The sequence below is a fragment of the Gobio gobio genome (assembly GCF_949357685.1).
Source record: "Gobio gobio genome assembly, chromosome: 19".
Lineage (NCBI taxonomy): Eukaryota > Metazoa > Chordata > Actinopteri > Cypriniformes > Gobionidae > Gobio > Gobio gobio.
The window spans coordinates 10,794,794-10,811,004 of NC_137112.1; the positions used below are offsets into that span (position 1 = coordinate 10,794,794).

The window sequence follows — 16,211 nt, forward strand, 5'->3', positions numbered from 1 at the left end:
CTGAATATGGCATTATGGAAAAGTTAGTTTTTTTACAGACAAGAAGTGAAATTAATAAAAACTGAGGTTTAACGACAGATTTGTCTTGCGTGATATGACATGATTGAATGTGAAGTCTGTGGTTAAGTTTAAGTGAAGTTATTCCATAGCTGAATGGTATATTTTAATCAGGACAGGTATCTGACGTTACTACAGTTTGAATGTGATATGACACGAAACACCTGTGATCGGGACAGGTATCTGACGTTACTACAGTATGAATGTGATATGACACGAAACACCTGTGATCGGGACAGGTATCTGACGTTACTACAGTATGAATGTGATATGACACGAAACACCAGTGATCGGGACAGGTATCTGACGTTACTACAGTATGAATGTGATATGACACGAAACACCTGTGATCGGGACAGGTATCTGACGTTACTACAGTATGAATGTGATATGACACGAAACACCAGTGATCGGGACAGGTATCTGACGTTACTACAGTATGAATGTGATATGACACGAAACACCAGTGATCGGGACAGGTATCTGAAGTTACTACAGTTTGAATGTGATATGACACGAAACACCTGTGATCGGGACAGGTATCTGAAGTTACAACAGTATGAATGTGATATGACACGAAACACCAGTGATCGGGACAGGTATCTGACGTTACTACAGTATGAATGTAAGCTGACATGAAACACCAGTGATCGGGACAGGTATCTGAAGTTACTACAGTATGAATGTGATATGACACGAAACACCAGTGATCGGGACAGGTATCTGACGTTACTACAGTATGAATGTAAGCTGACATGAAACACCAGTGATCGGGACAGGTATCTGAAGTTACTACAGTTTGAATGTGATATGACACGAAACACCTGTGATCGGGACAGGTATCTGACGTTACTACAGTATGAATGTAAGCTGACATGAAACACCAGTGATCGGGACAGGTATCTGACGTTACTACAATATGAATGTGATATGACACGAAACACCTGTGATCGGGACAGGTATCTGACGTTACTACAGTATGAATGTGATATGACACGAAACACCAGTGATCGGGACAGGTATTTGACGTTACTACAGTATGAATGTGATATGACACGAAACACCTGTGATCGGGACAGGTATCTGACGTTACTACAGTATGAATGTGATATGACACGAAACACCAGTGATCGGGACAGGTATCTGACGTTACTACAGTATGAATGTGATATGACACGAAACACCAGTGATCGGGACAGGTATCTGACGTTACTACAGTATGAATGTGATATGACACGAAACACCAGTGATCGGGACAGGTATCTGACGTTACTACAGTATGAATGTGATATGACACGAAACACCAGTGATCGGGACAGGTATCTGAAGTTACTACAGTATGAATGTAAGCTGAAATCCCTGGAAATAAGTGCTACCCGTTCTTTTAGCCGTGGCTCCTTTAAGCACGCAGGTCTGGCGTCACTTCCGTTGTGACGAGCGCGCCTTGGACCATGCGCGCGCTAACTGTTTTGCTGCTTTGGATCAACAGGGAAGTTTGAGTGAATTCAGTTGATTTCTGATTAATTATCACTCCCATTATATGATTTTCTGCGAGCGGATAGATCTTTAATGTGACAGATTTATACATTAGCGATCGCAGAGATGTCTGACATGGTCTGGTATGTATTATTATCTTGTATTCGTTATCATATTAACGTATACAGTAATATGATATGTTATAGCGTCCTTTTAACGATTGCATATTGTGCATATATTGCACACATACAGGAACATATAGAAATGTAACGAGTTTTTGATCGTATATTTGCCCAGGGTTGATACGAGTTGAGCAGCCCGGTAAAGTTACTGTACAAATAACGTAAGTTATGTGTTTATAGTGCTTGCGCGCGCACTTTGTAACACATGGTTTACGAGCACACAACTGTGTTTGTTATAATTACTTTGGCATTACGATGTAAACATGTTTTATTAGGAGATTTCAGGTGTCACCGTAAAACTGTCGACCTAATAAACATGATGAAAAATGTTTTATTGAAATTCTAAAGTGTCAGAAGTTTTCTATGAGGGTCAGTTAACCTCCTAAGTCCCAGGATAAAAAGAATAATTCTATTTTATTCATATGTTATTCTATGTTCTCGTAAGTGGACACCAGAAGTTGTTTAAAAAATAAAATTTCATGACATGACATGTAAGTTATAGGCAAAAAGATTTTCAGGTTTCTGGATTTTTTTTAAAATTAAACTTTGTTTAAAGATGATTCTCAACTATGTTATCAAAGATATAACGGATTCATTGATATACCGTTTTACTTTATGCAATATGTGGGTAAAGTGGCCATACGTGGCTTTTCCCATTCAATGCAATGTATCTATACACTGTATCTAATTTGCCTATTAATGTGTTCTCGGAGCAATATGTAATGAAAAAAAAGTGTAATAATGGGAGTTTTCATTTTAATAATAATATCTAATATTCAATAGGATCATTGATATGTAATTTATTTCCCTGTTCACTTGTGTCTCCCAGAATGCCTGATAAACATGATTTAAATCCCGGTGTCGTCTATTGAGGTCATGTATGAAATCAATGCCCTGTTTTGTAACAGAAAGTTTTTATTAGAAATCCTTTAACATTTTCCTGAGATTTTTGAAATTTGAAAATTAGTCAGATTTAAATAACTACAAAATATGATCATATTTCAATAAGAGTGCTAAATTTGACCATTTGTTCATTTTTAAAGACCAAGGAGAAGTTCTCCTGGTGAAACCTCCAAACAAATGGTATCTCTGAAAAGCGATGAATGTGCTCTTTACAGGACATCCAGACTTAAAACTGTGACATGTATGTGTCAGAGAAATTATGATATCTATATTATGGTATAATGGTGAATTATACTTTAGTGGCACCCAGGAGGTTAAAGAGGTTACGTTAAGAGATGGAAATGAAAATATTATTACCTCAGTGTTAAACATCATTCATAGATAGGCCTATAGATCCACGTAATACAAGTGTGTGTGTGTCTCAGTGCGAAGGTTTGGCTAAACTCAGTTATATCACACAAATGCACATTATTTTGTATCATTCTAATGAAACAGATGCAAATGCTGACTTTATTTGCAGGGCTCCGGACTAACTTTTTTCACTAGGAGCTCAGTGGCCCCCAACTGAAAATTTTAGGGGCACAACCAGAAATTTTAGGGGCGCACACCGTAAATCAACATGCTAACCAAATCTACTAATTTCCACTGTATTACTAATAGGGATCGGTATCGTTAAGGTTTTAATGGTATTACTACTCTTACCAATACTGCTTATCGATCCGGTACTTTATTCTTACCGGTTCTTTTTATTATACTTTTTTTTTTTTTTTTTTTATAAAAAAAAAAAAAACATAATTAACATGGCTTTATAATCTGAAAAGTAAAAATATCTATAGCAAAAGAAACCGCAAAGTTTGAACAAAAATATAAAATATCTATTTGTAAATGGACCAGTGTGCAGGCATTCGGAAGGTCTGCTAACATTAATATTACAGTAAAGAACAAACCTACAAAGAAATCTAATAAAGTAATGAAATGTAAAATAACACTGCATAGTTTTCACTGTATAAATTGATAGATTAATGCTTATAAAAGCTAAAGTTATTAATTCAAGAGATGTGAATATTTTCTATTTGCCTTTTGTTCGATTCGAATGAATGGCTCAATCGTCAGCAGGTTTATTAGACGCTGCCCCTTTAAGACCGATCGAATGTAGAACTAATAATATCATATTCTCCTATTTCTCCAAACTATTTACGCCCATTTAAGATATAAACTGTTAAAATAACTACTCTCCAATCCGGTCAATTTGACACCTGCTATTTGTTGTTCATTAGATGGTTTAGACGCGCACACACGAAGCCTAAAATATTAAGTGCAAGTCGGTCCATTTCGCAGCACACACACATAAGCCGCCTTGAAGTTGGAAACAGCATCTCTTGTGCGGATTATTGTGCATTTAATAGCTCTTTATTATCAAACACATCCCGCAGTTTAGCAACAGTAGAGACTGCAGTTTACAACAATCACTGATTCTGACGTTAAGTTTAGGTTTAGGGAGAAATGGCAGCGCAAGGCTGTGAAGGGAAGGATGTCGCGCTCAACGGAACACAGCTATAGGAATAGTTTTACCTCATACCATCTTTTTATAATTCTTGGAAGCCAAAATCGAAAATAAAATTAGATTAATATCACAGCACATCCCTAAAGTTTAAGCAGACTAAACTTTTGTTTAGTTCTCTTGGCCATCGTCACTCATTAAGCTGACTGTGGTGTTGTGTGCGCTGTAGCTCCACGTGAGAGAGCTCGCTTGCTTTCTCTCTCTTCTGGATTGCAAATGGCAAAAATGCATCACGGACAAATGATTTAATATCATCTCATATAGAAACGGCTGGCAAAGATAGAATTTGCCAGACATAACGTCTATCAATTATAATTAGTTAGTGTATTTTCTTTATTTCTCCAGTACCGACTGCAGGCAAATTTACTGGTCGCACATGTGCCACTGGATGTAAAATTCAGTCGCACACTCTCAAATTTTAGTCGCAAAATGCGACCATTTAGTCGCACTCTGGAGCCCTGATTTGACAAATTAAAAGTGTTCTACTTGGGTCAAAACAGTCATACTAACTAAAATACAATGTGTTGAAAGTTGTTATTATAACATTACTCTGTGCATTCGATTAGAATATCGTATTAATAAAAGCTGGATGACTTGTGTTGCTAGATGGCTTGCAATTTATTGTAAAGTATTGTATGGTGGAGAAATTCTGTATTACTACCAGCAAAGCTCTTTCTTATTATGCTGTTAGCCACTTGATAAAATCTGAGGCATTTTGCAAACATGTTACTCATGGTAAATCAAGAAAACGAGATTCAAACAGGAATACTAACTGTGGTGAGCTATATAACAATGATTCGTTTTCTGTTGATCAAGCTGTCCAAACAGTTGCTCACCTGTCATTAAACACACACCCCCAGTTTAACAGACCAGGCTTAAAGAGATGGTTCACCTAAAAATGAAAATGATCCCATAATTTACTCACCCCACCCTCAAGCCATCCTGTGTGTAAATGACATTCTTCTTTCAGACAAACACAATCGGAGTTATGTTAAAAAAGTCCTGGATCTTCCAAGATTTATAAAACCGCAACGTTGGAAAAATAGGCTAGTAAATAAATGCACACCTTAGAATGTTTGTCAACCAATCAGAAAGAAGCATTCAGCAGCCCCCATGATATAAACCGAAATAATCACTGTATGTTCAAGTGATTGACCGTTCTCTGCAATCTTTAATTTGATATTGACTTGTATTTTGCTGGTTTTAAGCAGCTGATGAACTGGTTGACCCAGCTCTGCTGTTGAAAATCAGGTGAGAGTCATTTCGAAGGGCGAGTCGGTTCATATGACCATCATGCAAAATGTTAATTTCGTTATGCTTTCTGTTTTCTTGACTTAAGTATTTGGCAGATATGTCATTCATGTGCAGACACTACTGTCAGGCGTAGAGAACATGTTCACATTTGACTTCACCTCCGCGTATAATTACTTGACTGACTCATGCCGGGTGCTCACTGTATGATTTTATGATTGCTCGTCAGACTGTGCAAATAAGATCCCAGCTGTAAGCAATGTCACACTGTGGGTCTCAGTTGTCTTTAATGTCTGACTGCACAACAGTCAAGATGCATTAAAAAATGGATGCACACAAGAAGACTCGTCCAGAGTTTGGTGATGATGAACTGCATTACATGCGGGATTGAAATGGTCACACAACTTCTCACACTGTATAGAATTTCATCAGAGGTCAAATTTGATCGCAGCGGTCATTAATTGGCTTTCGCCGGACCTGCCAAACTAGTAGTGATGAAACAAGACTACAGATTTTTGCCTGAGATCAGAGAAATCTTTTAGGAATTGCAACATTTTTCTCAGGCGGCTAAATCACGGCCAAAATCATACAGTGTGCACTTGGCTTTAAATTGACAGCTTTCAGCACAAATGTAAAATTGTGTTCTTTCACAGGAGTACAGTCCAATATGCTAGTGAACATTCAAGATTTTTGTAGGACGGGACCACATTTTTTGATTGTATAATTAGATTTTATGACAAGGTAATGCCAATTTTTGTGTAATATAATGAATTAATTTGCTAATATAGTTATTTTCAGTGCTGTAGAGTTAAAAAGCGGGACATGTTCTGCTAAAAATACTCAGGCCTAATAAATGGAGTGATGTTCCTCCTCCAGTGAAGGTGTCTGACATCTCATTCATATCTTTTACATCCAAAACGCTTGTTAGAACAGAAGCGAGGATTATTATAAATGATTGGCAATCCATAATTTGGTTTATGTGGAGAAAGATCTGATTGGTGCTTTATACCAGTGGTTTTCAAACTTTTTTTAAGAGAACCTCTTTTTTTGTTTTTTAATTGTCGCGACCCATGTACAGTCCTACAACAATTTACATTCAAACAAGTCAAGCCAAGCATAAGAATACTATATACAGTGGGCCATTTGACTATATTATCCATTAAACCACTAGATGGCTCAAATTCAGCTTAACACTTTTCTTAAAGGATTAGTTCACTTTTAAATAAACTTTTGCTGATAATTTACTCACCCCCATGTCATCCAAGATGTCCATGTCTTTCTTTCTGCTGTCGAAAAGAAATTAAGGTTTTGGAGGAAAACATTCCAGGGGTTTCCTCCATATAATGGACTTCAATTGGCCCCAAACGGTTCAAGGTCCAAATGACAGTTTCAGTGCAGCTTCAAAGGGCTTTAAACGATACCAAAAGATGAATAAGGGTCTCATCTAGCAAAACAATCAGTTTCTGCGAGAAACCGAGCAGTATTTATGCTATTATTTTACCTCTTTTCAGACGAGTGTGATCATCTCTGAGCTCAGCCATAACTTCCGCAAAGTGAGGTCAAATACGATCGTGGTCATAGATATATCGTTCGTAGATGCCTCATTCTACTGATCCGTGCAGGCGCTAATGAGGCATCTACGAATACTTCTATGACCACGATCGTATTTGACCTCACTTGGTGGAAGTTATGGCTGAGTTCAGAGATGATCACGCTCATCTGAAAAGAGGTAAAATAATAGCATAAATACTGCTCGTTTTCTCGCAGAAACGTATTGTTTCGCAAGATGAGACCCTTATTCGTTTAAAGCCCTTTGAAGCTGCACTGAAACTGTCATTTGGACCTTGAACCGTTTGGGGCCAATTGAAGTGCATTATATGGAGAAAACCCCTGGAATGTTTTCATCCAAAACCTTAATTTATTTTTGACTGCAGAAAGAAAGACATGGACATCTTGGATGACATGGGGGTGAATAAATTATCAGCAAAAGTGTATTTAAAAGTGAACTAATCCATTAACACCCGCCTTTGATCCTTGATGCAAAGTTGATACTGCACTATTTTGATCTAGCTATATATGGGACGCTGATTAACTTGTTAACCAACAAGAATTTTAACCAATTATTTGTTTGCTGCATTCTTAAATATAAACTACAAATATATAGGAGGCAGGTAAGTCACGTATAAGTCACATTTTATTGCATTCAGAAGTAATACCGGTAAATAATGCGAAATGTTATAAGGTAGCCTACTACAAACATCATAAACACTACAAACACAGCTATAGGTTATTTTAGTTCCCCTCACTCAATTTAACGGTATTCAGAACATAACAAGAATGAAAAATATAAGTTAAAAAGCCAAAACAAAATCACTTGAGAAACTAAAAGTAACCAGCGTAAGGCTCACGTAGCCTCTCATTTAAACTATTTAAACTATTGACTATAAACTAAAACTATTTTATTTTTATATGTTATGTTGACTATTTTATTTTGATAATGAACAGGCTGCGATATAAGTTTGCAATGAGTTATAAGTTTGGAATATGTTGTGTGTGTGTGAGGTGCCGGCGCGATCTAACAGAAGAAATGACCATCATTTTGGTCATACAGATAATAAGAGTAGGACATCGTTCAAATTTTTAATAACTTGGCTGAGAAAAAAAATTATAGGGGGTACGTTATTGTAAAAAGATTGAGAAGCACTGCTATATGCAGTGTACTTTTTTTTTTTGTTCCGTTACCTCCAACCTGCGTTTTGAGTCGCCGGATCCACCCCCCCTCTGCGCTCCAGGACCTCCCGCTTTACAAATTAAGCACTGATTATTATCCACTATCGATCTCCACTTACACTGAATGCAGAATCATTATTGCACTTTGGTGATTCCCTAGTTATTTTTTGTTTTGACGTTTTAACCAGGATACTTGTCCGTCGGGCAAGTAAAATAGTTTTTCACTTGCCCCTTCAAAAAATCCACTTGTGCCGGACAAGCGGACAAGCGTTAATGTCGAGCCCTGTACTTATAAGCATATTGCAAAAGAAAATACAATAGATTTATATTTATTTTAATAAGATTTATATATATATTTTAATAATTCCCTTCTTTGCAGATTTGGACCCAGTTATTCTCTCAGATTGTACTGCTGTATGGACTTGTACATGATGAACTGTGAGTTATTGGCCACGTGCAGTGCGCTGGGTTTTCTGGAAGGAGACGTTTACCACAAAGAACCAGACTGCCTTGGTAATGCTTAGACCTTTAAGCTCCGTTATATGCATTTTGAGTATGATTATTAAAAATAATCTTGTGACACAGGATTGTGTTTTTATTTGTTCATTATAGAGAGCGTGAAGGATCTGATTCGGTACCTGAGACATGAGGATGACACGAGGGACATCAGACAGCAGCTGGGTGCTGGACAGATCCTTCAGAATGACCTCTTACCCATCATCGCCCAGCACACACAGGACAAACCACTCTTTGATGCCTGTATTAGGTGATTGAGCTTTTTTATTTAAAATGGTTGCAATGACAAATTATGAATATGTATAAAAAATAAAAAAAAATTGTGTAAAATAAGAGACCTGACTGATTCAAATAATTCTCAGGCTAATGGTTAACCTGACCCAGCCAGCGCTGCTCTGCTTTGGAAAAGTTCCTGATGATCCGGCCTTCAGACATCACTTCCTGCAAGTGACATCATACCTTCAGGCCTATAAAGAGGTATTAGACACAACAAAGCCTGAAGGCTTGACCAGTGTTTCCCATTCATTGATTTATTTGTGGCGGCCTGTTACAATATCAGCATTGACCGCCACGAATAGATTTCAGTGCTTTCAATTAGGCTTGCTGTGATAGTCAGGCGAAACCTGGTTGCATCACTTGCCCACCGCGGCACCGCCGCCACCACGTCGTTGTGATTTTAAAATAAAATAATTTAGTTCAGTTAGAGAACAGACACTACAGTTAAACTGAACAACTGAACGTGTCTGCTCAATACAGCGTGAGCCAAACGAGAGTGGCAGCACAGACCAGCAGGAGTCAGATTTCATTCATCACTAGAGCAAACAGCTGACAGACAAGATAATTGCGGAAGATTTGGTTTCAAAGCGAAATGTAAAAGCGCCTATTTAAATGAGTTTGTCATTGTTTTGTTGTTGTGTTTTTCATTAAAAATAATATGCTAATGAACCCACAATTCAAGCAATCGACCCCCGAATTGGCGCTAATTCTAAACCAAAGTAAAATGAGCACGGCCGCACAGTGCACATACATTTATGGCTGCACTGTCATTTACAGTACGTGTCCAGTCTGGCGCGTTTTCAGTTCATGCTTATGGAAGGTTAACTTTCCTAGTAATTAATTGAAAACACTCGCTTTGCTCCGCACCGCACCGTTATGAATGCCCGAGTGACAGTGCGCAATTTACGCGGTTTATAATTAGCAATTTGAAAAGCCTCCATTGGTGATATCGGTTTTATCGGTGTTGTCACACGTCGATTAACCGGTGGGAAAATTTCCTCACCATCACATCCCTACTTTCAATTCATTAACTAGACTGTGGCGGCTGAAAAATATATGTAAACTTCTAACATTATTATTATTATTATTATTAGTAGTGTAATGTAGACTGAGACTCTATCACAACTAAAAAGAGGTTTGAGTCCCCTTTAAAGCTCAGGTACAAGTCAATGCACTGACTTTTTCTTTGTTCAATTTGCACACTGGATATGGGTTGGAGTTTTTTTTAATTCTAAGCTCTTAAATATTGCATCTCTACTTCCTGCTCTCTACCGTACAGATTCCGGTCCCGAGATCACTACTGCGCAGACTCGGTCCCAAAGATCGGTCTGCGCAAGATGTCAGCGCCATATTCAGACCTCGGGAGGCTTCAGTTACTTCAGTGGAAGTCAATGAAGTCGCGTCGTCCATATTTTTTTACAGTCTATGATCACAACGCACCGGGTCAGCTGTCCCGTCAGAGAACTAATGTTTTTTAAACATTAGAGCATGTTAACCTATTTTTTTTCACCCAATAATCAAAATAATGAACTTTTAAAATGGAATATGACCCCAACTGACCAAGTTTGGTGAGACTCGCATGAGTCCCCTTGGTATTTAAAAATTAGAGCCCATCCTAAATGGTATTTGCAATTAGTATTAGTGTGCCCCAAATCGTAGTATGTTGAAATGAGTATCCCAAAGAGGTTTATTTTTCAGAATTTCAGTTTCGATTACTTTTTGATAAATCGTCCAGCCCTATCCCAAAGATATCCAGATAGTTTACTATTTCCAGTGTAAAGTAGAAGTGCAGATCCGTGCACACTCTAGTAACAGCTTGTCTTTCGCTCCTTATCGCACTTAAAAATATTAACTTGCAAGATAATTGACAAACTCTTGTGACAAAGCTGCACTGTGGCATTTCCGTCAGTGGTCCCGAACACCTTTCACCTTGGCAGCTGAACCCTGAATATTGATAAACAATATTGATAATCTTCTCTGTTTAAAGGCATTTGCAGATGAGAAGATCTTTACTGTGCTGAGTGAAACGCTCTACAACCTTCTGCAACTGGTGAGGGTCAAGTCTATGTTCATATGCGAGAGGGTGTGATTTGAAAAAATATATAATATATCATTGAAATATTGTTCATAATTCCTCATGTTTTTCTCTAAGGACTGGGAGCAAAGAGCTGAAGAAGATAATTTACTGATTGAGAGAATTTTGCTGCTGGTCAGAAATGTGTTGCACGTCCCTGCAGACCCATATGAGGAAAAGGTGAGAGTTTGTCGACTTAAAAATGCTCACAGAAATGTACTAAATCATTTGCCACACATCCTTGATGTTCATTGACCTTGTAGTCCAAATAAAAATCGAAACAACTTAATTTCAAATGTCCTTGATATGTCTTAGCGCATTTCACCCCCAAAGCCCGGTTTGTTTGACTATTGTGAGCGCTCCGTTCTGTGCCCTGGCGCGGTTCGTTTGGCTGGCCCTGGCCCGCTTGGAAGAGGTGGGCCAGAGCGCGGTTCGGTTGGGCTCGAGCGCGGTTCGCATGCAGTGTGAGTGCTAACTGTGCCAGAGCACGGAACAGCTGTGCGCTACTGTCATCATTATGACAGCAAACACCAAACTATTACTACTTGGATACACCTTTTCGATTAAATCAAGTATTTTTAGGTTTATAACGGCCCTGGTTCTCACCTTATTGATGAACATGAATTGTAGTTTGCGAGTAAAGCTGCAAATTCCTCCATCAAAGTCAGCTGCCTACGTAATAATCTTCTGATTCGTCAAGGGAAAATCACTGCGCGGCATAATTTATACATCTTTTAGGCAGTCTATTAGCGAAAGCACTTTTCTTCCTGTCTTCTTCAAGACAAAAAGTTGCATCGTGAATGACGCAATCGTGCTCCGGCCCGGTACGCAGGGAGCGGGAACAATGGCGCTCGGGCACAGTACAAGGCAACCGTGCCTAGTGTGAGCTAGTTTACACTCTAAAATACAAACATACTGCAAGTTTCAAATCTCAAGCTAACTACTCAGTTTAAAATATGAATTATTCTTTATACTTTTCTGAAACGCCCATTTTGCCATTTTCAGTGGCAAAATGCGTGTTACTGAAAGCGAGGATCAACTTCGTCAAAATGGAAATTATCAGACTTTTTCTAACAGTCCTCATCTCTGTCAAATGCCAACACTAACAACACACCTGCTAATAAAAAAAAAGCAGGCTTCATTTTTACCAGCATGAGAGGTATAGAAAACAACGGAGATGTGACCAATGAATGAACACCCAAGTAAAAGTGCGGAAACGCTGTGTCGATTTTGTGCACACAATGGGCCTCATTCATGAAACAAACAAATTTGTGTGTAAATCGTTTGTAAAGCCGCTCTGACCTACATTTTCAGATTCATGAAAATGTTTGTATTTTCAAAATGTTAGCTGGTATGAAATAAATTTACACCTGCTCCCTACCACGTGTAAATGGTGCGTAAAACATTTGAATGTTCTATGTTCTTATTTAGGCAAACTGATGACATTGCATTTTGATGCACTAGGTACCATAACAATATTTCAAGAGTTGATTTGCCCCGTTTTTTTTTTTTTTTTTTTTTTTTTTTTTTACTGTTCAACATTTGGTATAACGCTCTAATTGCGCTCGTCACTGTCACTTTTTACCTGGCCGTCCAATCACAGTGTAGGAGGGGCGGGACAAAAACTACACCCACCAATTATCCGACTTGTACACCGATTGAACAACAATAAGGGAGAAGTTGATACTTCTTTTTACTGCATTTTTTATATTCAGTAATATTCTTCAAAATTAGATGCTAGTAACACATTACTGCCGTGCATATTCTGTATCATAGCAACCAAAGTATCTCAGCTGGAAAAATGCTGCACTTGCAAAGGGCTTTCAAGCGCCACCAGCTGGCCGTTTTCAGAAGAGCACCAAGCGCTTTTTTAGCTGGCTAAAAATGCTTTGATGGACACACGATAATTGTATATTTATTGCTAGGCATATGGCCAATTAGTCTCTTTAGCATTGAGAAAGAATTCCAGAAGATTCCACAGCGTTCCATGCACACGTCATTTGAAGTTGTAACTCATGAGCAGTGATTATGCTAATTATGAATGAGTGTGCACGCGCGTGCTATTTACGAATGTTTGGAATTCATTAATATGCACACATTTAACTACCGAATCCGTGGTATATGAAGCGTTTGTCAATCTGGAGGAGAGTTTTCGTAAAGGTACATTTTATGTGCAAATTACTCAGATGTGCTCATATATTTACGAAAGTTTCATGAATGAGGCCCAATGCGCATATACATATGATATTGATTCTTATTCTCAAGATCTTTTAGTCTGTACTGTTTTCTGTTCATGCAAGCGCACCTACAAATAAACAACAGAATGGCTGAAATGCTTATTTGGCACTTTAAAAACAAGTTGCCACCTATTTTATTTCTTATTGGAGCCAATGGTTCCTTAATTGTTTTTTTTTTTTGTCTGGAGCCCTGTAACAAAGAGCTTTAAAGGTCCTGTTCTTCGTGATCCCATTTTTCAAACTTTAGTTAGTCTGTAATGTTGCTGTTAGAGCATAAATAATACCTGTAAAATTATAAAGCTCAAAGTTCAATGCCAAGCGAGATATTTTATTTAACAGAAGTTCCCTTTCAAAGCCTACAGCGAACGGCCGGTTTGGACTACATCCTGGTACATCCTGCTTTAATGACGTCAGTAGAACAGTTTGACGACTAACCTCCGCCCACAAGAATACGCGAAAAAGGGGCCGTGGTCTTGTTGCTCCCTCGTGGAGAAGAGGAAGTGTTGCGTTCGGCTCGGTTCGGTTGCGTTTGTCGCCATCAGACGCTGTTATTTTCATCCCGGAGTCAAATCACCTTTGTTTGGCCTTCAGGGGCTGTAGTTTGAGCGCGTTCATCTCCCCGTTATGGTAAGAGGCGTGACCTTCCCGGGCAACGTGTGCTAAACTGCTGTCGAATCACAACACGGGAACCGCTGGCACAATCAGAACTCGATACGTATTTCTGAAGGAGGGACTTCATAGAATAGGGAAATCCTCAAGCCGTTTTGAGGACAATGAAAACAGCAGTATACAGATAAGTAAATTGTGTGAAAAATACTGTGTTTTTTTATACATGAAACATGAACACATGTTATATTGCACACTGTAAACACAATCTAAGCTTAAAAAAAAACACGAAAAACGGGACCTTTAAGGTCTCCCTAATGTTTAAAGCTCTATGGTTTCATGCAAAAAAATAAAATAAAAATAAGACCCCATGAATTAGCGATTGTAATTTTACTGTTGTTTTGTAAAACTATTATTATTATTGTTGTTATTATTATTATTAAGGCCCAAGCACATAGGCATCTCTTGTTATTGGCCATGCAGGCCCCTGATCCCCCATCTTTCTCAACATTTTTCCAAGTTTGGCAGGTCTGCTAACCCCATTTTTGTTTAACCCGCATTCAGTTAGAAATAACTTGGATCCTTCAGTTTTTAGTTTTGTTCTTTGTGTTGTGATGATTTTTTGTGCGTTTATGTGCAGAATGTGGATGATGATGCCAGTATTCACGATAAACTGCTGTGGGCCGTTCACATGAGTGGACTGGATGATCTGCTGAAGTTTCTGGCGTGTGCTCAGAGTGAACAGCAATGGAGCTTCCACATCCTGGAAATCATCTCCCTCATGTTCAGAGATCAGGTGATTTAATATTTAAATAAGGGTGATTATTTTAAATGTAAAGGATCTTTAACCGAATAGTTCACCCAGCAATTAAAATTCTATCATCAGCTAATGCCCTCATGCTATTACTGATAGATTTCTTCTGCAGAACACAATCGTGGTACTTGTTGGTCCATGTAATGCAAGAGAATGGTTATCTAATCTTTGAAGCGCTAAAAAGCATATACAGGGAGAAGTAATCCATATGGCTTTAGTGATTAGTGAAGAGATCTGATCGTAGCTCCATTTCAGTCTTAAAGGATTTGAATAGATTGTCTCGTATCACTCAAAACCAAATTAGATTGCTTTTACAGGGTTTCCGCAGGTCTTAAAACTGTCTTAAATTGGATCAGAAAGTCTTAAATTCAATATCATGGCATTAAATTAGGGGCCTATGATTTCTGTGATGCAGAAAAAGAAGTGGATTTGCAGAATCCGTTCATAAAATTTTTATTTACTGTATAATGCCATAGAATGTCACAGATGAATTTTGGATGAATAAATCAATAGTAGTTTGTGTTCTGAAGATGAATGAAAGTCAGTAAAATTTAAAAAGAGTCCAGAAAAATTTAAGCAGAATAAACTATAAAATAAAACAGATTTCATAAATGTATCCATGTGCTGCAAAATATGACGTTCTTCCTCAGAATTTTTGTTTTCCAGTACAAATTCAAAACCTCCTTAAATCAATATACATTTAATGACATGCAAAATGAAGAAATTAAGTCTTGTTTTCTGAGAAGTTGAAGTTTTTGCTTAAAACAAGAACAAATATCTGTCACTAGGTATAACAATTACTAACATTTGAATTAAGTTTTTGAATTGAATAAAATTTTGAATAAAATTTTTATGAACCCATTTGTAAATATTTGTTCTTGTTTTAATCAAAAAATCACTTTCACAAGATTTCTTATCAAACTTTAAGCAATTTTTTGTTTTAAAAAAATTGTGTGCTTAGAAATTTACATTAGAGAACATATTGATGTGTTATGTTCTCTTTAAATTATACCTTAACCCCTTAACTTGCCCGCAGTACACCCACCCGCGAAAAAAATTATAATAATAAAATTACTAAGCAACCACTGAATGTAATAACACAAAATAGGTATCATTTTAAAGCTTAGAATCTTAGCTTTTCAATGCATTTTGATAAACTCTTAAGGATCGCTGAGTTATTCCTCTAAAACGGAATGTACCGCCGGCAGGTGCTACCTAGCTGCGAAAACATTAATTGTCATATTTTTCAAAACTGCTGCATTGATCAACACAAAATAGGTGACATTTGAAACCTTAGAGTCTAAACTTTACAATGTAAAGTGAATGTAGCCATTATGATTATCTCCAAAGTAGTGCTGAGTTATTTGCTGATAAAATGAAAAAAAAAAAAACATAATTTATGGGGAATGGGGAAGTTACTATGTACTGCAATGTCAAAAATAGAATACAACAATCCTAATTGTTTTGGACTTTGACTAAACTTGATCAAGTTTTTGTAAGTTAAGCCCTGCAAGACCCATATGTAAAT

At 37.6% G+C, this 16,211-nt stretch overlaps 1 protein-coding gene across 1 annotated transcript in view; it reads left to right on the top strand.

Moving 5' to 3' along the window:
• Positions 1 to 1,482: 1,482 nt before the first annotated feature.
• Positions 1,483 to 16,211, top strand: part of timeless (timeless circadian clock) — a 50,341-nt gene continuing 35,612 nt past the window's right edge. The window contains exons 1-7 of the mRNA XM_079843749.1: positions 1,483 to 1,676; positions 8,540 to 8,673; positions 8,773 to 8,926; positions 9,039 to 9,153; positions 10,940 to 11,002; positions 11,105 to 11,206; positions 14,510 to 14,665. Of these exons, the coding sequence (XP_079699875.1) occupies positions 8,577 to 8,673; positions 8,773 to 8,926; positions 9,039 to 9,153; positions 10,940 to 11,002; positions 11,105 to 11,206; positions 14,510 to 14,665 (687 nt within the window). The 5' untranslated portion in view covers positions 1,483 to 1,676; positions 8,540 to 8,576. The remainder of the gene's footprint in view (positions 1,677 to 8,539; positions 8,674 to 8,772; positions 8,927 to 9,038; positions 9,154 to 10,939; positions 11,003 to 11,104; positions 11,207 to 14,509; positions 14,666 to 16,211) is intronic.